The sequence below is a fragment of the Musca domestica genome, unplaced genomic scaffold (assembly GCF_030504385.1).
Source record: "Musca domestica strain aabys unplaced genomic scaffold, Musca_domestica.polishedcontigs.V.1.1 11, whole genome shotgun sequence".
NCBI lineage: Eukaryota > Metazoa > Arthropoda > Insecta > Diptera > Muscidae > Musca > Musca domestica.
This window is the reverse complement of record NW_026712133.1, coordinates 4,889,887-4,916,389: the sequence shown is the minus strand read 5'-3', so window position 1 is coordinate 4,916,389 and position 26,503 is coordinate 4,889,887. Positions and strand designations below refer to the sequence as shown.

Below are 26,503 nucleotides of genomic sequence, written 5' to 3'. Positions count from 1 at the left end.
TATCACTTTTTAACGTCTTTTCTGTAACACTGTGTATCGTCTTTTTTTGTATAAAGAATTTAATGCCACTTTTTATTAATTTTTTAGATTTTATATTTTTAAAAATGAAGAAAAAATTTAATTTTTCTAAAATTTAAAAAAAAAAATTATTTTTTTGTAGCACTGTGTAATTCACTTTTTGTTGCACTGTGTACTGTCTATTTTTTGTGATTTTTTTTTCAAAGTTAATTTTTTTCTAAACTTTTTTACTTTGCACTTATTTTTGCGCCCCACTGTATATTTCACTTTTTTTCTCACTGTTCTTGTCTGTCTGTCCACTCACAAATTGTTCTATTTTTTTTTTTTTTAATAATTTAAACAACTTTCATTTTTTGATCCGGCTCTGGAGGACCAAATGTTTTTAGGCTTACCTTTTTGCCTTTGAGCCTTTTTCCCTTTGAAAGATATATATTTTTTCGTTTTCAATTTTAATTCAAAATCTTTTATTTATCTATTTTCTTAATAACATTTTTGGGGGTTTTGTGATCTTGCGTTCGCGACGGTAATTCGATTAGAACTAACTATTGCCAAATTTGTATCGTCACATCAAACCAGTTTGGCTGTTGACGATGCTTATTTATTTCATTATTTCAACATTGGAATTTACCGGTGGCTGCATCAATGTATGTGTATATGTGTAGGTGTATATATCATTTACATCATTTTGTTTTGATGTAATATATGCACCCGCCGGTAAATACCCAACTAACAGTGTTGGGGAAAATTGCATAAATTTATGAACACAGGGAGACGACTAATTTCTTTTATAACCTCAAGTGTAACTGGAGGTTGCATCACCTCCTCTTGAATCGCATCGACACGGTTGCTGGTAGGACACATACTTTAAGCGTCCAGATGTGACACCTTTCGTTCTAGTATATTGATTTTCTCCAGGAGAGCATTCAATGCCTCGTGATTGCTGCCACGTTTGATCTTAATTCTTCCATATTGTGATATATTTTAAATTAAAAAAGGGGCTACAACCGATAATTAGTAACTGCATGTGTGGAGAAATTCGATTTCCCCCCCTTATTTGTAAGGAATTTATAAACTAGACAGTTTCGTCCCACAATTATTTTTATTTTTCTTTCTTTTTTATTTTTTGATAACAGTTTTATCTTTTAAGTGGTTCTTCTTTCATTTACAATTCCGTTTCAATTTTGCACTTTTGGGGACTTTATTTATTTTATTTGTTTATTTATTTATTATTATTAATATATTTAGAACAGTGTGGCTTGTTGGTTCGGGATACCGTAGTATTTTGTTGTTGCAAAATGGTCAGGCTTATCCCTTTATTGTTGTTTTTATTAAAACAACTTTTGTTTATTAGTGGAGAATATATTTTTTTATTTTGATTAAGGTTTTATTTATTTATTTTAGTTTACTGAAAAAAACTCCACTTCACGATTTTAAAAGGAATTAATACAACGATAGAGATTGCTGCGACACAAGGTTTGCGTTACGGAAGTATTTGCTTTGTATAGTATATTTTTTATAGATCTAATTAGTAATCTGAAACTTTTGACATTTTTCTTTTTCGTTGCCATTTTATTTTTTTTTTTTTTTGTATATAAAATTTGATTTGTCCATAGGTTCTATTTTTGGTTTTAACAGTTTAAAACTGTCTTAAATAGTTTTCGTATAGTCATACAGGTTTTTGGAGCTAAACAATAATTGGCGCCCAAAAATATTTGTTGTTTTTTGTCTTTTTTTAAATAATTTTTGTATTATTGCGGAACTACAATGAGTGGACTGAGATAAGTTCAAATTCAATAATGCTATAATTTATTTGCTATTGTCACTATTTAAATGCACATTTCACGACTTTATTAATCTTTAGTGCCTTCTGCAAAAAGGGAAAATAGGTCGAATCAAAAAAATAAAGAACAAGTATGCGTTAATCAAAAATGATTTTCCCTGTAGGCCTTATTGCGACAATAAGAACTTTACTGACACATAAACAGTTAAAACGAACAAAAGCTGCATACTAAACTCTATAAAATATCTAAATTAAAATGCAATATCTAAACTAAAATGTAAATTTATAATAATTGAAATATTACGAGTGTTTAATCTAAACTCTAAAGAATTCAAATTAAATAAATATTAAATATTATTACCTTAGAAATTTGGGAACAATTTTAGTTGAGTAAAAACTCTTCGATTTTTTCGAAATTTTTTCCAGAGGTAGGTATTTTTACCCTGATTCCGGGGAAATATCTTTTTCTTGGGGTACGGAACTGGGACCCCAGATTTTTGACCCGAAACTCTGAGTTCAAGACCCGGGCTAAGCCCTGATCCACTTACCCGATATAGAAAGGAGTTTTTAATAACTAGCGTTAAGCCGAAATTTGTATAAAATATTACTAAAGATAAAATGTAATTAATGAAATTATACAATTAAAACCTACATAATCTTACATTGTTTAAAAAATGAAAGAAATGTTCTCCCTATTTACTCTTAACTTTATGAGAAAAATCCCTTGAGATTATTTATCGCAGGTTGAATTATCTATTTCAATGAAACAAAAGTTTTTGTTGGTTCCACAATATCTAAAATTTTATTCCCAGTTTACTAAATACATACTCTTTAAGTGGTTGATAGTATTGATATCGTAAACTAATCATTTCTGGTAAATTGCGAACATTCTGAAGGAAATTAGACTTGGACTCTATCACAAATATTGCAAACACTGTCATTAATATTATAACACACATCACCGATGGAATAAATGCATTGATGAAACGGAATTTTCGTATGGGCTTTGCACTTTTAGAGGACTTCTGGTGTATAATATTTTGAGCGATTTTTGTAGATCCAAAAACACTATTATCTATATTTTTGTTTAGTAAATATGTTTTCGAGCTATCTAAATTAGCTTTATTATTCTTGTTCAGTTCAGTCGCTGAAGGTTTAGACATAGTAGGTGAATATACTACGTTGTCTTCACATCTCAAATAATAATTAATGCTGTCGTGATTGGTTTTATTTAATTTAGAGGAATATATTAATTTCGATTCCTCCGAAACGGGTTCAAGGCATGGGAGCTGTATTATTGGCGTATCTGTGTCACCGTAGCCCTGGCCTTGGTATAAAACAATGTTATGTGCACAATCAGATCCTGGCACTTTGCAATAAGTTAATGGTTCCGACATCGTAGATCGCGGTAAACTGCTGTATCCTGAATAAAAAATGGATTAGTATTAAAAAGATGGTTAAAAAGAGATCAAATACTTATTTGCTCAAAGTCACCCGGAGGACTAGACGGCGTTGCAGGCACACTGCTGGCCTTTCTATTATTTATTCCTGAACTGTTTAATTTTTGTTCGCGCAGTGCATTTATACTCTCAGTGAGAATTTCGCGTTCAGTTCGACCTGTATATTTAAATTTTGTTCCCCACGAAAAAAAACCTCCACCTGATACAACAGCAGCATTTTGGCTATTAGGGAGTCTGCAAATAAAATAGAAATAAAAGCAGTTAACAATTTGTTTTATATTTATACTCTACGCCGCTCTACTTAATTAATTGTTGATATAATTTAAATTACTTCGGTAAATATCGAAATGTCTTGGCAATTTAGCGACGAAAAAAAAAATATATATGCAAATGTGTAATAAATATTGTAAAGGATTTGGCCAAAAAAAAAAAATAATGATAATATCTGATGTTCTGCATTAAAGATAACCTATATGTTCAATATGAGGACAAGATATATGAAGGAAAGAAACGACCACCAGCCTCTCCGATCGTAAGACGGAACATGTGATATTGACGGAGTTGTAGGCAATTTATTTATAGTTTTATTCTAAAATCTAGCCTAGTAACTATCTTAAGGATATTTTCCATGCGATAATTATAGGTTTACCGCTAAATTGAGCGCCATTCTCAAACTCTTTGAATTCTTTCACAGATATTATATATTTAATTAACGTTGATGATGTGTTAACGATTCAATCTCCTCAAAATCACATAACGATTCAATCTCCTTACAATACAATGTACACTCCCTTGTAAACTGTTGTAACACAAATTATATATCTCTTAATCTAAAATATTACTGGGTTCTTACAAATCTTTTGATGAGTCGGGTGTATTCTTAGATCCTAATCTTTGTTTTCATTTGCATATTCATTTTTGCGTTAACAAAGATAATCTTTACTAGGCTTCATGATCCTTATGTAACTAAAGAATATTGTTAGTCTGGTTCGTCCAGTATTAAAATATGGCTTTATATAGTGTAGCCCATTTGATAAAATTGAATCAGTACAAATTCAGTTTTTAATTTTAGCTTTTTTATTGGAGCCGGTTATTGAAAAAATTTTGAACTTAAAACCCAATCCGTGAAAAAATGTGGCAAAAATCATTAAAATACCAAAAATCGGGAGTTACCGTTATATGGGGGCTATACCAAATCGTGGACCCATTGGAGCGCATAAAAATACTTAAAAAAGGATTTCACACTACTAGAAATAAGAACTTATTCGGCAGCAATTTCTGGCCGAATAAGTTCTTATTTCTAGTAGTGTGAAATCCTTTTTTAAGTATTTTGATGCGCCACAAAAATGATTAAAATACCAAAAATTGGGAGTTACCGTTATATGGGGGCTATACCAAATCGTGGACCCATTGGAGCGCATCAAAATACTTAAAAAAGGATTTCACACTACTAGAAATAAGAAGTTATTCGGCCAGAAATTGCTGCATTAATATATACAGGATGAGATGAAAAAACTGCTACAAACTTGAGACTGCCGACATTTCTTAGCCACTCGTCCGACAACTGTTAAAAGGAAGGAAGTGGACGGAAGAAAACAACAATATATATATATATATATATATATATATATATAAATGGCCCGCGTTTTCACATATATATATATATATATATATATATATATATATATATATATATATATATATATATATATATATATATATATATATATATATATATATATATATATATATATATATATATATGTGAAAACGCGGGCCATTTACGAACTTAACCTGCCTACTGGCAAAATACACAAAATTCTAGCCTTCTATTTCCATTCGTTCGAAAGGTAGAGTGATTACAACAGCCACACATGAGTATGATGGGTATAAAAGTAAAAAATATTAGGGAATATAAACCCATTTCGACCCAATTTGTCAAAAGTATTTTTAAGCTGTATTTGATACCACATACCAAATATCATTGTTATGGAGTTTATATTACGACTCTGAAGGGTCTAAATCTCAAATCGGTTGAATAAAAAACATTCATCTATATTCTTGCCGATTCGAAAGAAGTTTGGCAGACCATGTTGCAAAAACTTAATATGGAGTTTTAAATTATTCCGTCAGAAATTTATTATTTTAGTATTTTTATTATTTAAAGTGGTTACAAACGGAATTACATTGTTAATATGCAATCCATATAAAATGAAGATGTTTAAATTGATTTGTTTAAAATAATATTCTTTATAAACTGTATTTAATAAATTTTTTACACCTGAAAAAGTTCCATCTTCGAATGTGCCAGGTTTGTTCAGTACTGATTTTCCACTTTACATTTTCTATTATTTTTATTACTTTCATTACACCTTACACTGTGTTGCAGGGGTTTATGAATTTATGCAATTGTCTGTAACAAGCAAAATGAGACAATATTGACCCATATTTCCTTTTGTGGATTTTTTCATTCTACTTATGAAAGTTCGTCTGTCGGTTTATCTATTCTTGTGAACAAAGTCGCAGTGACTCAAACAGGAAATTGGTTATAATAGGTTCGATTTGGTTATATGTCCCGTATATCTTGATCCGATTTCAAGTTAATTGTGCACCAAAATGTGCAATGATAGTCCAAATGAATTGGATTTTAATATAATAGATAGACCGAACACACAAAACTCTATTTGAGAGAATAAATTGAATTTTGGATTATATAATCAAGTTCCGAGTAGAATAAAATTTTTCAAGTGTGGACCAAATCGATATAGCTCCGACATATATGTTTCACTCGATTTTATATTTAGAGAAGGTTTAAATATAAAATCGAGTAAAACATATATGTGGGATTTTGGTCATAGCATTCATCCAAGATATTTTGTAGGTAAGGTCAAATACAGCGTAAAACTAGTGTCTAATTTATTGTGAATAAATTATAAATTGTTGGTTTTGTGGAATATGCTTAATAAGCAACTTCGCCCTTCAGAATTTGCTTATTAAGCAATATGAAATGCAATATTTGATTACTAAGTTATACATAACAAGTAAAAACGTTCGGCCGAGGAAAAGGAAACCTTAAAAAATAATAGGATCGGAATGGAATATTTGCCCCAACTTCCATTTGTGCTAGTGAATTTCGCTGGTAAAAATTCTTACAAGTGCCGTAAAGTCGATGGTACCAATTTCCAGCTAAAGAGGTTGTGAAAGTGTCAATTACCAAGTAAAACAACGTCTACTAAAAAATGTGGCCAAAATTACTCAAATGCCAAACATTTGGAGGTACCGCCTTATGAGTGATAAATAAATAAAAACAAACAATAAGTTTGGCCGGGCCGAAATTTTGATACCCTCCACCTCAGGATAAATGAAACATTAGAACCCATTATGACCATTATGACAAATACCAATTTTTAGACATATTCGTGAGAAAACGTGGCAAAAATCATCCAAAATATCCAATCTCGGGAGGTACCGCTATATGGGACTATGCAAAAACGTGAACCTATACATACAATGTTTCGCCAACGGAGCTACAAACCATTATGACCAACAAATAATAATCTTTAGAAAAATCCGCGAAGAAATGTGACCAAAACCATCAAAATACCACATATCGGGAGGTATCATTATATAGACGCTATATCAAATAGTAAAACTATACATGCAATGTATCGCCAACGGAACTAGAACCCATTATGATCAACAAATAGCAATTTTTAGACAAATCCGTGAAAAAATGTGGCAAAAATCATTAAAATACCAAAAATCGGGAGTTACCGTTATATGGGGGCTATACCAAATCGTGGACCCATTGGAGCGCATCAAAATACTTAAAAAAGGATTTCACACTACTAGAAATAAGAACTTATTCGGCAGCAATTTCTGGCCGAATAAGTTCTTATTTCTAGTAGTGTGAAATCCTTTTTTAAGTATTTTGATGCGCCACAAAAATCATTAAAATACCAAAAATCGGGAGTTACCGTTATATGGGGGCTATACCAAATCGTGGACCCATTGGAGCGCATCAAAATACTTAGAAAAGGATTTCACACTACTAGAAATAAGAACTTATTCGGCCAGAAATTGCTGCATTAATATATACAGGATGAGATGAAAAAACTGCTACAAACTTCAGACTGCCGACATTTCTTAGCCACTCGTCCGACAACTGTTAAAAGGAAGGAAGTGGACGGAAGAAAACAACAATATATATATATATATATATATATATATATATATATATATATATATATATATATATATATATATATATATATATATATATATATATCAATGTATATATATATATATATATATATATATATATATATATATATATATATATATATATATACATATTTCACTTTGCAGTAATTTCTCTTTCAGTAAGCAGAAGACCAATACACTACTAATAAAGAGGGGATGTTTGACATTGCTTTTAAAATGGTAAGATTACATTAAAACCTGCACCAAAGAAACCAAACTTACAAACTAACTAACGAACTGATATCTTAATTGAATTATTATTAAATTATCTTTGAGTTCTGTGACAATATAAAGGAAGAAGTATGGTGAGACACAGCAATAAGAATGAAACATTAAACAAGTTTGAAAAAAAAACACTTTGAAAAAAGAAGATATAACATAGTACTATATATTGGAGGCATTAAACAGTGCTACAAAGAACAACAACACAAAGATGCGGAGACAGCAGCTAGATAACGACGAAGCCAAGAAGCCCATATAACGTTTGATGATTTTAGGCATAATTTTCAATGGAATTGTATGAAGTTCCGCACAAGGAGTTCTTCGTGAACACTTTACTCCCTGAAAGAGAATTCTCTATATAGGTCGACGATATCATATATCCCCCATATAACGGTGCCCCCCGATATTCGGTATTTTGATGACAAAGATTACATTAAAACCTGCACCAAAGAAACCAAACTTACAAACTAACTAACGAATTTATATCTTAATTAAATTATTATTAAATTATCTTTGAGTTCTGTGACAATATAAAGGAAAAAGTACGGTGAGACACAGCAATAAGAATGAAGCATTAAACAAGTTTGAAAAAAATTGAACACTTTGAAAAAAAAAAAAAGATATTACATAGTACTATATATTGGAGGCATTAAAAAGTGCTACAAAGAACAACAACACAAAGATTGCGGAAAAGTAGCAGAACAAAAAAATCACCTTCCGAGACCCCATAACGAATCGAAGTGAGTCAGCGTGAAATATTATTTGACTTGAAACAAAGAGGCATATCGGGAGAGGCAAATATTTGATGCAAATTAATTTGACACGCGTTTGACGCAGTGAGTGGAAGAAAATTCCCCATTTGGATCCTTTTTGTCGACGAACATTTCGCTGTAAAACCACACAGACAGAAGTAATTTTTCTACATAAACGAAATAAATAACAATTGTTTGGCGGACAGACATATATGAGATGTATTAATACTTAACTTATAAAACTGTTGAACTGACGAAAAATCACTATAATTTAAAAAATATTTTACAATTTTGCACAACACCAATTGCTCTAAAGGGCCTAAACATTTTCTGGGACAAAATATTAAATCTGGTATTTTGCAAAAAAAGATTTTGAATTTTTTGTTAACTTATAACTTTAAAACAAGCGCCTATAATTTTATTTAATTCTTGTCATAAACTAGATCGAGGACCTTACATTATTGACCTAGACTCTCGCTTTTTATACTCTTCACCATACTATGGAGGTTATATTAATTTTGTCATTCCGTTTGCAACTCCTCCAAATACTCATGTCAGATCAAACAAAGTATATCTATTTTTAATCATCGTAAAATTCTAAGTCGATTTAGCGATGTCCGCCTGTCTATCTGTTATAATCATGCTATCTTTCCAACGAATTAAGAATTAGAATTGCTTCAATTTTCATATTTAAAAATTTTAATGGGTGATACAACCTATAACAAAACAAGTAAGAAGGCAGTAATTTTGAATACCCTCCACCATTTGGAACGAATTAGGACATTTTCAAAAAAAAAAAAAAAAAATAAAAAATAAATAAATAAATAAAATCCATTAAAAATTCTGTTCAAATCTTTAAACTACCTAATATTATATGAAGCTGTCGATATATGGGGGACATGCGATGTTGTGGACTTATTTAGACAAATCTTTGTCATCAAAATACCGAATATCGGGGGGTACCGTTATATGGGGTATATACGATATCGTTGACCTATATAGAGAACTAGCTGAGCCCGGTGCGCTTCGCTACCCCTTTTGATTTTATATGCATTCAAAATTTTATTTACGTTGGTTAAAAAAAAAAACAAATTAAAAATTAAAAAAAAAATATTGCACCATTTTAATGCGTAAATAACCAAAACCATTAGAAAAGCAGTAACATGACATACATACACGAAGGGTTTGTCCTTCGGATTTATTTATTTCATAGCAATATGTTGGTTAAAAAAAAAAACAAATTAAAAATTAAAAAAAAAATATTGCGTAAATAACCAAAACCATTAGAAAAGCAGTAACATGACATACATACACGAAGGGTTTGTCCTTCGGATTTATTTATTTCATAGCAAATACCAAGCGTGCAGTAAACTGCAATCTTTTGAATTTGAGTGTCATTTCTATTGCAATTAGTGAATTCGAGGTAGCAACATACTTCGCCGTAATAAGCGTATTTCAAATCAATTGTTGTGTTGTTTTTTAGTGTTAGCCTAAGGCGTTGTGGGTCAATGGTTCTTATTAAAATCGTGTCCCAATCTGATCCGATTTAAATATAATTTAAAAAAAAAATACTTTTACACCAAACTCCGCCACACCTTTCATATTTCATTGAAATTGGTGCGTCCAATATGTGAAATCGGCCGATAATATATATATGGGAGCTATATCCAAATCTTAACTAATTTCCAATTAATTTGTCACATTTATTATTGTAACCAAATTCCGCCACACATTCTGAATTTCATTGGTATCGGTGCATAACATGTATGAAATCGGCCGAAATATATATGCTAACTATATTCAAACCTCAACTGATCAATATAATTTGGCAATTTTTTCTGGTGCCAAATTTTGTCTCTCTCGCTTTGGGTGCATCAAATATGTGAAATCGGCTGAGTATATATATATGGGAGCTATAATCAAATCTGAGCGTATTTGAATATAATTAGTCAAATTTATTTTTGTACCAAATTTAGCCACTCATGCCGAATTTCATTGGAATCGGAAATACGTATCGTGTTTTGTGCATCAAATATGTGAAATCGGCGGAAAATATATATGGGAGCTATATCCAAATCTGAACCGATTTTAATATAATTTGACTAATGTATTTTCTAATCAAAATCCCGTCACACATTCCAAATTTCATTGGAATCGAACATTCATATTGTGTTTGAGGCATCAAATGAAAAAAATCGGTCGAAAATATATATGGGAGCTATATCCAAATCTGAACCGATAACAATATAATTTGGCAAACTTATTTTTGTTCCAAATTCCGTTATGTATTCCAAATTTGGAGACTGTATCTTCAACCAATCAGTAGATATGTGCATATAAAATCTAAATTTTTGGGAGGTACCTCTGATTCTGATCCTATATCTCCAGTTCCATGTGGAAATTCAAAAATGTATATAGCCTATGTTACTTTCAGGCGATGTTGCAGTATACATGGAAATTTTCAGGAAAATCTATTCAGCGGTTTTCGAGTCCATAAATTACAAACAAACAAACATACAAACATTTTCCTCTTTTATAGATATAGATTCTCTTCCAGGGAGTAAAGTGTTCACAAAGAACTCCTTGTACGGAATTTCATACAATTCCATTGAAAATTTTGCCTAAAGTCATCAAATTACCGGATATCGAGGGGTACCGTATAGCCCCATATAACGGGTTTCGTTTAAACGGTATTTTACGATATATAACATTGTCATTCCATGAGTATGCCAGACCCAACAAATATATTCTTGATCAGCTTAAAATTTTAAGTCGATTTAGCGATGTCCGTTTGTCTGTTGTAACTGCGCTATCTTTCAAACGAATTGAGATAGATGGCTAAAATTTTGCACACATGTTTATTTTTCCAGCAGGCAGGTTGAGTTCGTAAATGGGCCATGTAGGTCCACGTCTTCGTATAGCCCTTATCTAACGGTACCTCCCTATATTTGGTATTTTGATGATTTTAGCGACATTATTCACCAGAATTGTTTCAAATTTGGTATTTGATGTTCGAAACGGATACTACACCCTAAGATAGAAAATTGTTTGTGTAGGTCCACGTCTTCTTATAGCCCCCATATAAGGGTACCTGCCAATATTCGGTATTTTGATGATTTTAGCGTCATTATTCACCAGAACTGTTTCAAATTACGTAGTTGGAGTTCGTTATGAGAACTACAGTCTGTGACAGAAAATTGTCGTACAGGCCCCATATATCAGTACCTCCCTATATTCGGTATTTTGACAATTTTAGGTACAATTTCATTGAAATGGTTTGAGATGTGGTATTTGAAGTTCTTAATGGATGCTACAGCCTGTGACAGAAAATTGCCTACGTAGGTGCAGGTCTTCGCACAGCTCAGATATAACTGTACCTCCCTATATACTATATTTAGATGATTTTAGCTACATTATTCACTGTTTATTTCAAGTTTCGAATTTGAGTATGGTAATGGCTTATGATAACAATGCCTTTGTAGGTCCACGTCTTATAGACCCCAATATAACGGCTATATTTGGTATTTTTAAAATTTTAACAGAATTTTTTAAGAATTTTATTTTTTGAAAATTTCCAAATTCATTCCAAATAGTGGAGGGTATTTAAAGTACGGTCCGGCCGAACTTTTTGCTTTTTTTACTTGTTTCGTTTTAATTTCCAAGTTCCTTCCAGATGGTGGGGAGCATTAGGCGCGTTTTACTCTTTTTATACCCTCTACCATAGTATTTAGGGTATATTATATTTTTCATTCCGTTTGTAACACCTCGAAATATACATTTTAGACCCCACAAAGTATATATATTCTTTATCGTGTTGTTGTTTGTTGTATATTGTTGGCCTGTTATATTTATTTTACTTATTTGGTTAATTGCTTGGCTTAAGGTCATTAAAAAACTATGTTTTTATTTTTGAATTTTTCCTTTCTTTTTTTTTTTTTTTGTTTTTTTTTTTTATTCATCCAATCGATTTCCTCCGGAAATCATCTTCATGGATCTGTTTTACAAAAAACACAAATTACAAACTGATTTTAACAATATATAACACAATAAATAACATACATTTTTAAAGTAAACTCTCGTCTATTGAGTTTAAATGTCGCTATCAAGCTATGTTTTCTTTCGTCGGTGTTTATGAACTAGGCTTCTGTAAATGTGAGCACAATGGTCTGTATCGGTTTTATAATTAATTCGTTTGTCATTTGGTAAACTTATAATATGTAACATTTCCAATGTAAATCGCCTTTTGTAATTATTTTCTTGTGCTAATATGTCGACGGCTTTAAGGTCGGGTTTATGTCCTGTCAATGTGCAATGGGCACCTAAAGCAGTCTTCTGTTCGAGAGGCTTGTCACTTTTTTGATCCGATTTATGTCCGGAATGTCTAGTTTTTAACTTCGTCTTTGTCGTGCCGACATATGACTTTTGGCATACGTTAGCGTCGTCCCCATTACATGTTATCCTATAAACTACATTGCACTTGTCCTCGTTCTTAATTTTAGATTTTGTTTTGCTAAACAGACTGTCGACATTATTACGCGATTTGAACGCTAACTGATAGTGGTCCTTATTTTAGATGTTTGATTTACCAAGTCTTTCTGAGTATCCCGGGATGTAAGTAACAGCTTTATATATATTTTCTTGTCTTGCCTCCTTTATTTGGTCCGTTTTTCCGTGTATAATTAGGTCGTCAATGGTGCTTTTTGGAAAATCATTTTGGCTTATTGCTGTGTCTCACCGTACTTCTTCCTTTATAGTGTCACAGAACTCAAAGATAATTTAATAATAATTTAATTAAGATATCAATTCGTTAGTTAGTTTGTAAGTTTGGTTTCTTTGGTGCTGGTTTTAATGTAATCTTACCATTTTAAAAGCAATGCCCAACATCCCTTCTTTATTAGTAGTGTATTGGTCTTCTGCTTACTGAAGGAGAAATTACTGCAAAGTGAAATTACAGTCTACACAAAAAATTTATTCACGTTTGAATGGTGGAGTGCTCTAACGATAGCCACTTGTTGTTTTCCTGCCAAAGACTACATTAAAACCTTTTGAATACCCTCCACCATTTGGAACGAATTAGGACATTTTCAAAAAAAAAAAAAAAAATAAATAAATAAATAAAATCCATTAAAAATTCTGTTCAAATCTTTAAAATACCTAATATTATATGAAGCTGTCGATATATGGGGGATATGCGATGTTGTGGACTTATATAGACAAATCTTTGTCATCAAAATACCGAATATCGGGGGGTACCGTTATATGGGGTATATACGATATCGTCGACCTATATAGAGAATTCTCTTTCAGAACTCCTTGTACGGAATTTCATACAATTCCATTGAAAATTTTGCCTAAAGTCATCAAATTACCGGATATCGAGGGGTACCGTATAACCCATATAACGGGTTTCGTTTAAACGGTATTTTACGATACTTTTATACCCACGATATTTTTTATACCCTCCACCATACTATGGAGGGTATATTAACATTGTCATTCCGAAATACTCATGCCAGACCCAACAAAGTATATATATTTTTGATCAGCGTAAAATTTTAAGTCGATTTAGCGATGTCCGTTTGTCTGTTGTAATCACGCTATCTTTCGAACGAATTGAGATAGATGGCTAAAATTTTGCACACATGTTTATTTTTCCAGTAGGCAGGTTGAGTTCGTAAATGGGCCATGTAGGTCCACGTTTTCATATAGCCTCCATATAAAGATACTTCCCTATATTCGGTATTTCTATGATTTTAGCGACATTATTCACCGGAATTGTTTAAAATTTGGTATTAGAAGTTCGAAACGGATACTACAGCCTAAGACAGAAAATTGTCTGTGCAGTTCCACTTCTTCGTATAGCCACCATATAACTGTCCCTCCCTATATTCGGTATTTTGATGATTTTAGCGACATTATTAACCGGAATTGTTTAAGATTTGGTATATGAAGTTCGTAATGGATACTACAGCGTAACACAGAAAATTGTTTGTGTAGGTCCACGTCTTCTTATAGCCCCCATATAAGGGCACCTGCCAATATTCGGTATTTTGATGATTTTAGCGTCATTATTCACCAGAATTGTTTCAAATTACGTATTTGAAGTTCGTTATGAGAACTACAGTCTGTGACAGAAAATTGTCGTATAGGCCCCATATATCAGTACCTCCCTATATTCGGTATTTTGACAATTTTAGGTACAATTTCATTGAAATTCTTTGAGATGTGGTATTTGAAGTTCTTAATGGATACTACAGCCTAAGACAGAAAATTGTCTGTGCAGTTCCACTTCTTCGTATAGCCACCATATAACTGTCCCTCCCTATATTCGGTATTTTGATGATTTTAGCTACATTATTCACTGTTTATTTCAAGTTTCGAATTTGAGTATGGTAATGGCTTATGATAACAATGCCTATGTAGGTCCACGTCTTATAGACCCCAATATAACGGCTATATTTGGTATTTTTAAAATTTTAACAGAATTTTTTAAGAATTTTATTTTTTGAAAATTTCCAAATTCATTCCAAATAGTGGAGGGTATTTAAAGTACGGTCCGGCCGAACTTATTGCTTTTTTTACTTGTTCATCCAATCGATTTCCTCCGGAAATCATCTTCAGAGATCTGTTTTACAAAAAACACAAATTACAAACTGATTTTAACAATATATAACACAATAAATAACATACATTTTTAAAGTAAACTCTCGTCTATTGAGTTTAAATGTCGCTATCAAACTAAGTTTTCTTTCGTCGGTGTTTATGAACTAGGCTTCTGTAAGTGTGAGCACAATGGTCTGTATCGGTTTTATAATTAATTCGTTTGTCATTTGGTAAACTTATAATATGTAACATTTCCAATGAAAATCGTCTTTTGTAATTATTTTCTTGTGCTAATATGTCGACGGCTTTAAGGTCGGATTTATGTCCTGTCAATGTGCAATGGGCAGCTAAAGCAGTCTTCTGTTCGAGAGGCTTGTCACTTTTTTGATCCGATTTATGTCCGGAAAGTCTAGTTTTTAATTTCGTCTTTGTCGTGCCGACATATGACTTTTGGCATACGTTAGCGTCGTCCCCATTACATGTTATCCTATAAACTACATTGCACTTGTCCTCGTTCTTAATTTTAGATTTTGTTTTGTTAAACAGACTGTCGACATTATTACGCGATTTGAACGCTAATTGATAGTGGTCCTTATTTTAGATGTTTGATTTACCAAGTCTTTCTAAGAATCCCGGGATGTAAGTAACAGCTTTATATATCTTTTCTTGTCTTGCTTCCTTTTTTTGGTCCGTTTTTGCGTGTATAATTAGGTCGTCAATGGTGCTTTGTGGAAAATCATTTTGGCTTAATATGTGGCGTATTTTTCTTTCGTTCTCTGAGTGGAATTGTTCGTCACTTATATTGAAAATCCTTTTGAAAAATTAGTCGCTGTGTTTATTTTTATTCGTCGGGGGTGTTTAGAATAAAAGTTAATCAATCGTCCTGACGCCGTTGGTTTTTGGTACCAATCTAATATAAGTTTTCTTCCTTGTCTGATTATTATTGAGTCCAAATAGGGTAGTCTGTCATTTTTCTCCAGTTCGTGTGTAAATTGTATGCTCGGGTTGAATACATTTAGGATATTTAATGTGGTGTTGATATCCGATTTCTTCATTATACAAAAAATGTCGTCTACGTATTTAGTTACTGCTCTCGGCTTTGTCATCAGTTTTTCATCATAAAATTCTATGTCGATTTAGTCTATCCGTCCGTTTGTCCGACTATCCGTCTGTGGAACAAAATTAAGTAAGTTGATAAAAATTAAATTAAATGTGTAGTATGTCTGTAGGACTTTTGGTATTGAAAATGGGGCATGTAGGTCTACGTCTTCGTATAGCTCAAACCAAAAATAGATGATCCTTGTCTCAACAAAATTGAAGAAGAAAACTTATTCTAATATTAAAAATAAAAATTTTGGTAAAAGTTTGTATCTTAATACAAGCTAGTCCTTTTCGTTGGTCTACCTTTCCTTTTTGTAACGCAACAAAATGTTGTCATCTATCAAAACGGGTAAAACCTTAGGCGATAAATTCGCAAATTATGTCACAATGACACAATATCTTCGAACTCTACATGGGACCAGGTCAAAAAAGCATATATGGAATGCTTCCAGAAGAAGAAGCAAGCCCATACAATGGGATCATAAAAAAGGGCAGAGCTCAATAAATGGATCAATTCAAAGTAATTTGGATAAAAAGACCCAGCAAGAACAAAAATAAAATCAGAGATATCAAAAAACGAAGGGAAAATAATTTCACACCGTAATCTCGGCATTCGATACAGACATATTTTAGGGGTTTGGGGAGAAATCAAAGATATATTTTCAACAGTTTTCATTTAATAGTGTTGAAAAAATTACCGATTTACATTAGCAATGATGGATTCATAGATCTGCATTATGTTTTTAAATGATTGTCATACTATTTTTTGGCGAGATAACAGTGTGTTGACAAAGATACCCAAAACGGAAATAAAATCCAAGTGTTTGTAATTTTCTGTGTATGTATTTTCAAATGAGCCCCACAAACAAATCTTTAATCGATGGAGTAATGGATACTGCAGGCGTCCAGCCACACGATTATTTTGCAACATGAGCTTGCGAGACCAACGTCTTACGAATTCTACCAACACCCGAAGAGGGATAAATTAGCGCGCGAACTGGCCTACTGCCATTTTGGAAGCAAAGACCGACAGTATCTTTACAAAAATGACATAACTTGATTTTCCGAGTTTGGTTAAAAATTAAAAACTCGACTTGTTTAGGGCAATTAAATAGCAGATATAACAAAAATATTTAGATACTTCAAATTGAGGTTTATAAGGACTTAAGCTAAAAGTAGACAGACATGATCCATTTTAAGTTAATGATTCTTGAAGTAATCGAAAACTCTCTATACATTTTCAAAGCTCTACATTATATGTTGCGAAATGTATATAAAGACTTTATAAAAGATTATCTTAAGAACCAGTAATAATTTTGGATTTTGATTTACAAACGAGTTCTATCAAATGTTCTTTGCAATTTCCAAGAGCTATTGGACAATAAAATTATAAAAAAGTTCACAACGATTTTGGAAAAAGGTCTACATTTGCCGGTCTTTGTTATATTTTTGCTAATAAAAAAATTTTTGGTGACTCATTCAGGGGATTTCGTACTATTATTTAAGAGTGCTTATATAAATTTTACAACATTAATCAACAGCTTAAAAAATAGTATCATAGATATGTTTACGTTATGACTACTCTGTTCATATTTTTCAATGGTATATATTAAGAACACGAATTACTTTACTTCGCAGACTCGCAATGGGGTTTGATCCAGAATATCTTTCCTTTGATATTTCCCCCAAAATAATGAAGTATTGGATTGGATTACTTAGATTGGAAACATTTTAAATTAACATTAAAAACACATACGCTTCATTTATTGTACGTAAATATCGAATGTTATTTTCTTGAAAACTATTGAATGTAGTTAGTTATGATATTAGTTATATTCTGCGTTTTACAATTGTGTAGAATGTTTCTTTTTTTGACACCTTCTGCTTTAAACACAATTCATGCTTCAACTCCAAAAATCCGAGGAAATATTGTTAAACAATTGATTGTAACATTTATTTCATATACTGACTTTTAGGGAAATTTAATCACCTATCTATTTACAATGTCGATTTGAAGAAGATTTTCGCATAGACTCACTCAAAGTAGGACTTTGAGGACCTGTAATAATAGAATTTAATGAAATAATTTTGACAAGCTACAATAGTGCTTTAATGGAGTTTGTAACCATGCTTACATTGTGATGTAAATTTGCAAAACGCCGATACACGAGTTTCTGTTTGAAAATTCAAATTTTGCTATATGTCATCAAACAATGAAATCTGAGTTTCCATTATTTTCTACTTTTTTCTTTGGAAAGCTCTCGAGTTGATCCGTAAAAGTAACATTACGGTCTGATATCAAGCACAAAAGTGAATAAAATGTAAAATCAATTGACCGCAAATATCGGGAAGCAACGGTATATGAGGGCTGCATCTGCATAGACAACTTTTTGCCAAAGAAAATGGTATAAAAAAATATCAAATAACCCATCCGGAGGAACCCTTATATTGTCTTTATTCTACATCTTGCATTTGTTTTAGCAATTCATCAGCAGTGTTATTTTTTATCAAACTGTCAATTAACATTAAACAATACTGAAAATACATTTAATTAAAATCCTATCAAACCATTGGATACTAGAGTGATATCCGTTAAGGGGATAGACATGGCAAAATCCACATAAAGCTTGATACTGACCAAAATATTTTCATACATTGTGGGAATATTGGAATGGAATATTTCACTCTGTATGTTGGTGGATATTGGAAGGTATGAAAACAGGACTTTTATGCACGGACGGGTTCTCAGCCTAGACAGATGCAGCAGTAACAACTTATAAATTTTCGGCAAAAGGCGTATATACAGAAATCATTTTTGCAACGTCTATGCGTAAAAATGGACGATACACTATATACGAATATCCTATAATACACCAATAGCAGCATCACCAAAAATTCTTATCCACCAACATTAGTTGCAAATACCCCAAGAAATGCTTAAAAATACACATAGAGAATTAAATCTCTTTTTTTCGATTACACTGTTATTTTAAGTGATTTTTTTAGACTGATTTCGAATTAGTAGGAGCATTTGCAATTCATGTCGAAGAAAAGGAATTTGTCTGGATGATGTTATTTGCGCTAATGATGTCATTGACTTTGAAAAATATGCAAAGATGATGTCTGAATATTACTACTATTGATGCAGCGGCGTGCCGCCGACCTGAAGACCTTCTAATCGAAAGTATTTACGGTATATACAGAAATCATTTTTGGAACGTCTATGCGTAAAAATGGACGATACACTATATACGAATATCCTATAATACACCAATAGCAGCATCACCAAAAATTCTTATCCACCAACATTAGTTGCAAATACCCCAAGAAATGCTTAAAAATACACATAGAGAATTAAATCTCATTTTTTCGATTACACTGTTATTTTAAGTGATTTTTTTAGACTGATTTCGATTTAGTATGAGCATTTGCAATTCATGTCGAAGAAAAGGAATTTGTCTGGATGATGTTATTTGCGCTAATGATGTCATTGACTTTGAAAAATATGCAAAGATGATGTCTGAGTATTGCTACTATTGATGGAGCGGCGTGCCGCCGACCTGAAGACCTTCTAATCGAAAGTATTTATCGTCATTTTCCGCAAAAGAACTGACTTTACAGGCCAATGCTGTGGTGTAGAACCCATACCATGGTGCCTCCTGGTATTCGATTTACCTAGCCCGTCCGTTTGTTGAAATCACTCTAACATAAGGATGGAATGCAGTGGATTAAAAAAATTTTAATCGAAAGTATTTACGGTCATTTTCCGCGAAAGAACTGACTTTACAGGCCAATGCTGTGGTAAAGAACCTATACCAGGCACCATGGTATTCGATCATTTTAGATGAAATTGTTTCACTGGAATTGAATTCCATTCGCGTATAAAATGCACCAATGAGTTGCACAATCGATTATAAATAGTAAATTAATCGGGTTTCACCACAGTTCATTCGACTACGATTTGCAGAACTTATGTACTCAAATGTCATTAATCGAAAGTCGATCTACCTATTCTAGTTTCGACATTGATCACGTTATATTACCAACTGCAAACATTTATAGTGTGGCATTCTTTTAAAGCGCAGACATTGGTATAAATGAGGTGGCCAGGAGCAAGCACGACAAGGGATTTTTGTGGATTGGACGGAACGAAAACGATTTTCGGTGGAGAATCTCCTGAGTGAACAAAGTTAAACTTAGTTGTGCCTAATAAAACATTACGATTTTGAGATGCCTAGAAAAGTTGACTACTAATCACTTAGGATTAGCGCCAGTAGACGTAAATCCTACTTGCGTAGGATTGACAGTATTCGACGGGATTGTTGGCCTAGATGGCAGAACTGGAGAGGACTCAACCGTTTACAAATTTTGCAGGCGTAGATACAGGAGCACAGAATGATCAACAGAATACATGACCAACAGAAAGACAATAAAAAAGACGCCTTTTTTCAAGAAGAATTTTAGGACAGCAACTTTGGCTAAGTACATTGACCGCATTCAATTAATCTTTCACAGCTGAATTACCTAAATGTGTTTTAACTTTAATTTCGTAAACCAAACTAAAGGAGGAAACTCTCAAATCTCGTAAGCGAGCTAGAGTTTGAAATTTTTAAGGAGAAAAGAAAGACTTATGTTGAGGTGCCTGGTTCATGACACCGATAAGCCGACCACCGATACCTCAACGAATAACTGTTGTTAATAAGGAAGAACGATCGCTAGATAAAAAGAAGGAAGAAGCTAAACTTTTCCACGCTGTAAAGTTCTCAAATTAGAACTAGTCTCAGTATTGAACAACGTGGAATCAAATAGGACCTTGAAGTCATATGAAAAATATTTTGAACTAGAATACGTTTATTTTCTATGAGTGAACGGAAACTTCGACACATTTTCCTTAGCCTCATCTTGTGTTTTTTTACCAAATGACATAGCCTCCCAATCTCACTTAGCGAGAGTTAATGAACATGGCAGAGAAAAGGTATTGGCATGTGAGCCACGGCAAGAAATCACATGAAAATCACTGATCTCTCACGATGATACGTTAAGATTATACTTGTTATTGAAAACATTCGGTGGAAAAAAATAGGTGTATCTGAAGGGTTAGTTGAGGCTCTTCACCTTCACCTTGAGGCTCTTCACCTGTTGGTGCGTCTTGTATAGGATTTCACCAGTTTGGAAGTGTGTTGTTTTTTCATTATTTTCTGTTCTACTTTTATTGATTTCAATTATCACTAAACTATTTCTGAGCTGTATGGCTGCAATTAGGTCGACATTTTTAAAGCAATGGCTTTCATAAATTTTAAGGAAAATTGTTCACTTTTATGTCTATTGCTTTTGGTTGAGTCATAGCTGGAAGAGGTTTCAATCCAGTAGTGCTGGTTGTAAAATCACTTTGTTTGTCTATTGTAATATTGTTGTATGAGTGATAAATATTCCGTTCAATTGCGATTCATTTGTCAAAATGTGTCTACTGAATTGATTCAGGAAGTAGCTGCTCCCAATTTCTTCGACATAGGAACTTGTACATGGTCATTCGAAGCCTTTATAAAAAGAATCGATTTACAAGAAAAAAACATTGTTGAAAACAATTCATTTTTACATGCTTTATTTCGCGCCTTTGCTTTGGTTCTTATTACCAAGTAATCAAAAACAAATAAAACAAGCTTTTGTCATCTGTTTCATACCAAGTGTGGTGAAAAAGAGTTGTGTGTGTGATGAATACCACAATAATAATAATAAAATTGAAAAATAACAAAAAAATAAATTAATTAATAGAACAAATAAATAAAACTAAATTAAATGCTATAAATGCACATAAGTTACAAACTATATACATATATTTATAAACTTATAATATTTATATGTTTCTTAAAGTTTAAAAAATAAACGTTTATTGAGAATAGAAAAATATATACAATAAACACAATCGAAATTTAATATGACTTACGAAAGGGTACTTGTAGACAATCTATTGATAATGTTATTCAATAAAATAAAGACTGTCTAGCAATATTAAGAACTCATAATCTAGAAGTTAACCAAGCTTTTTGTTAAAACTTTGCCCCTTTGGAAACAATCGCTTGAATCACATTCAAAGCTGTCCAAATGGTTACAAATACAGAAGTAATGCAGCAACTTCGCCTGCTTTAAATCCTGAGTTTCACGCACATAAAAATACGCAATCGATGCTTTCGAATAGAAGTGTTATGTGTAATAAAAATCATATAGGGTAAGCGTGCCTAAGTTCGGCATGTCCCAGTAGTCTGCACTTTTTATTTTTAAGCCCAAATAAATGAAACTATTATAACTAAATATATTTTGTTTGCTTCTAATATATTGTAAGCTATCTTTGTGCACAATATCGCTAAGAAAAGATGAATTATTCTAATAAATATTAAATTTTTGTCTGTGAAGGTTCTCAACAATTCATATTCTTAAGAAATGTACAATAAAGACGTCGAATGACAAAGTTAATATACCCTCCATAGTATGGTGGAAGGTACAAAAACACTATAAGAAAATTTGAAATCTTTCATTAGTGGTGGTCATTTGTTGACAGAGGCGAAGCCTTTATAAAAAGAATCGATTTACAAGAAAAAAACATTGTTGAAAACAATTCATTTTTACATGTTTTATTTCGCGCCTTTGCTTTGGTTCTTATTACCAAGTAATCAAAAACAAATAAAACAAGCTTTTGTCATCTGTTTCATACCAAGTGTGGTGAAAAAGAGTTGTGTGTGTGATGAATACCACAATAATAATAATAAAATTGAAAAATAACAAAAAAATAAATTAATTAATAGAACAAATAAATAAAACTAAATTAAATGCTATAAATGCACATAAGTTACAAACTATATACATATATCTATAAACTTATAATATTTATATGTTTCTTAAAGTTTAAAAAATAAACGTTTATTGAGAATAGAAAAATATATACAATAAACACAATCGAAATTTAATATGACTTACGTAAGGGTACTTGTAGACTATCTATTGATAATGTTATTCAATAAAATAAAGATTGTCTACCAATATTAAGAACTCATAAGCTAGAAGTTAACCAAGCCTTTTGTTGAAACTTTGCCCCTTTGGAAACAATCGCTTGAATCACATTCAAAGCTGTCCAAATGGATACAAATACAGAAGTAATGCAGCAACTTCGCCTGCTTTAAATCCTGAGTTTCACGCACATAAAAATACGCAATCGATGCTTTCGAATAGAAGTGTTTTGTGTAATAAAAATCATATAGGGTAAGTGTGCCTAAGTTCGGCATGTCCCAGTAGTCTGCACTTTTTATTTTTAAGCCCAAATAAATGAAACTATTATAACTAAATATATTTTGTTTGCTTCTAATATATTGTAAGCTATCTTTGTGCACAATATCGCTAAGAAAAGATGAATTATTCTAATAAAAATTAAATTTTTGTCTGTGAAGATACTCAACAATTCATATTCTTAAGAAATGTACAATAAAGACGTCGAATGACAAAGTTAATATACCCTCCATAGTATGGTGGAAGGTATAAAAACACTATAAGAAAATTTGAAATCTTTCATTAGTGGTGGTCATTTGTTAACAGAGGCGAAGCCTTTATAAAAAGAATCGATTTACAAGAAAAAAACATTGTTGAAAACAATTCATTTTTACATGTTTTATTTCGCGCCTTTGCTTTGGTTCTTATTACCAAGTAATCAAAAACAAATAAAACAAGCTTTTGTCATCTGTTTCATACCAAGTGTGGTGAAAAAGAGTTGTGTGTGTGATGAATACCACAATAATAATAATAAAATTGAAAAATAACAAAAAAATAAATTAATTAATAGAACAAATAAATAAAACTAAATTAAATGCTATAAATGCACATAAGTTACAAACTATATACATATATCTATAAACTTATAATATTTATATGTTTCTTAAAGTTTAAAAAATAAACGTTTATTGAGAATAGAAAAATATATACAATAAACACAATCGAAATTTAATATGACTTACGAAAGGGTACTTGTAGACAATCTATTGATAATGTTATTCAATAAAATAAAGACTGTCTAGCAATATTAAGAACTCATAATCTAGAAGTTAACCAAGCTTTTGTTAAAACTTTGCCCCTTTGGAAACAATCGCTTGAATCACATTCAAAGCTGTCCAAATGGTTACAAATACAGAAGTAATGCAGCAACTTCGCCTGCTTTAAATCCTGAGTTTCACGCACATAAAAATACGCAATCGATGCTTTCGAATAGAAGTGTTATGTGTAATAAAAATCATATAGGGTAAGCGTGCCTAAGTTCGGCATGTCCCAGTAGTCTGCACTTTTTATTTTTAAGCCCAAATAAATGAAACTATTATAACTAAATATATTTTGTTTGCTTCTAATATATTGTAAGCTATCTTTGTGCACAATATCGCTAAGAAAAGATGAATTATTCTAATAAATATTAAATTTTTGTCTGTGAAGGTTCTCAACAATTCATATTCTTAAGAAATGTACAATAAAGACGTCGAATGACAAAGTTAATATACCCTCCATAGTATGGTGGAAGGTACAAAAACACTATAAGAAAATTTGAAATCTTTCATTAGTGGTGGTCATTTGTTGACAGAGGCGAAGCCTTTATAAAAAGAATCGATTTACAAGAAAAAAACATTGTTGAAAACAATTCATTTTTACATGTTTTATTTCGCGCCTTTGCTTTGGTTCTTATTACCAAGTAATCAAAAACAAATAAAACAAGCTTTTGTCATCTGTTTCATACCAAGTGTGGTGAAAAAGAGTTGTGTGTGTGATGAATACCACAATAATAATAATAAAATTGAAAAATAACAAAAAAATAAATTAATTAATAGAACAAATAAATAAAACTAAATTAAATGCTATAAATGCACATAAGTTACAAACTATATACATATATCTATAAACTTATAATATTTATATGTTTCTTAAAGTTTAAAAAATAAACGTTTATTGAGAATAGAAAAATATATACAACAAACACAATCGAAATTTAATATGACTTACGTAAGGGTACTTGTAGACTATCTATTGATAATGTTATTCAATAAAATAAAGATTGTCTACCAATATTAAGAACTCATAAGCTAGAAGTTAACCAAGCCTTTTGTTGAAACTTTGCCCCTTTGGAAACAATCGCTTGAATCACATTCAAAGCTGTCCAAATGGATACAAATACAGAAGTAATGCAGCAACTTCGCCTGCTTTAAATCCTGAGTTTCACGCACATAAAAATACGCAATCGATGCTTTCGAATAGAAGTGTTTTGTGTAATAAAAATCATATAGGGTAAGTGTGCCTAAGTTCGGCATGTCCCAGTAGTCTGCACTTTTTATTTTTAAGCCCAAATAAATGAAACTATTATAACTAAATATATTTTGTTTGCTTCTAATATATTGTAAGCTATCTTTGTGCACAATATCGCTAAGAAAAGATGAATTATTCTAATAAAAATTAAATTTTTGTCTGTGAAGATACTCAACAATTCATATTCTTAAGAAATGTACAATAAAGACGTCGAATGACAAAGTTAATATACCCTCCATAGTATGGTGGAAGGTATAAAAACACTATAAGAAAATTTGAAATCTTTCATTAGTGGTGGTCATTTGTTAACAGAGGCGAAGCCTTTATAAAAAGAATCGATTTACAAGAAAAAAACATTGTTGAAAACAATTCATTTTTACATGTTTTATTTCGCGCCTTTGCTTTGGTTCTTATTACCAAGTAATCAAAAACAAATAAAACAAGCTTTTGTCATCTGTTTCATACCAAGTGTGGTGAAAAAGAGTTGTGTGTGTGATGAATACCACAATAATAATAATAATAATATTGAAAAATAACAAAAAATGAATTAATTAATAGAACAAATAAATAAAACTAAATTAAATGCTATAAATGCACATAAGTTACAAACTATATACATATATCTATAAACTTATAATATTTATATGTTTCTTAAAGTTTAAAAAATAAACAATAACAATAAAAAATAATACAATAAACACAATCGAAATTTAATATGACTTACGTAAGGGTACTTGTAGACTATCTATTGATAATGTTATTCAATAAAATAAAGATTGTCTAGCAATATTAAGAACTCATAAGCTAGAAGTTAACCAAGCTTTTTGTTGAAACTTTGCCCCTTTGGAAACAATCGCTTGAATCACATTCAAAGCTGTCCAAATGGATACAAATACAGAAGTAATGCAGCAACTTCGCCTGCTTTAAATCCTGAGTTTCACGCACATAAAAATACGCAATCGATGCTTTCGAATAGA

At 31.6% G+C, this 26,503-nt stretch overlaps 1 protein-coding gene across 3 annotated transcripts in view; it reads right to left on the bottom strand.

The window, feature by feature from the left end:
- Window positions 1-1,585: 1,585 nt before the first annotated feature.
- LOC109613669 (FERM domain-containing protein 3) overlaps window positions 1,586-26,503 on the bottom strand; it is a 554,999-nt gene continuing 530,081 nt past the window's right edge. For all 3 annotated transcript variants that reach the window (XM_059130123.1, XM_059130118.1, XM_059130129.1), the window contains 2 exons: window positions 3,275-3,492; window positions 1,586-3,221 (listed from right to left, as the gene is read on the bottom strand). In XM_059130123.1, the coding sequence (XP_058986106.1) occupies window positions 2,593-3,221; window positions 3,275-3,492 (847 nt within the window). In that variant the 3' untranslated portion in view covers window positions 1,586-2,592. The remainder of the gene's footprint in view (window positions 3,222-3,274; window positions 3,493-26,503) is intronic.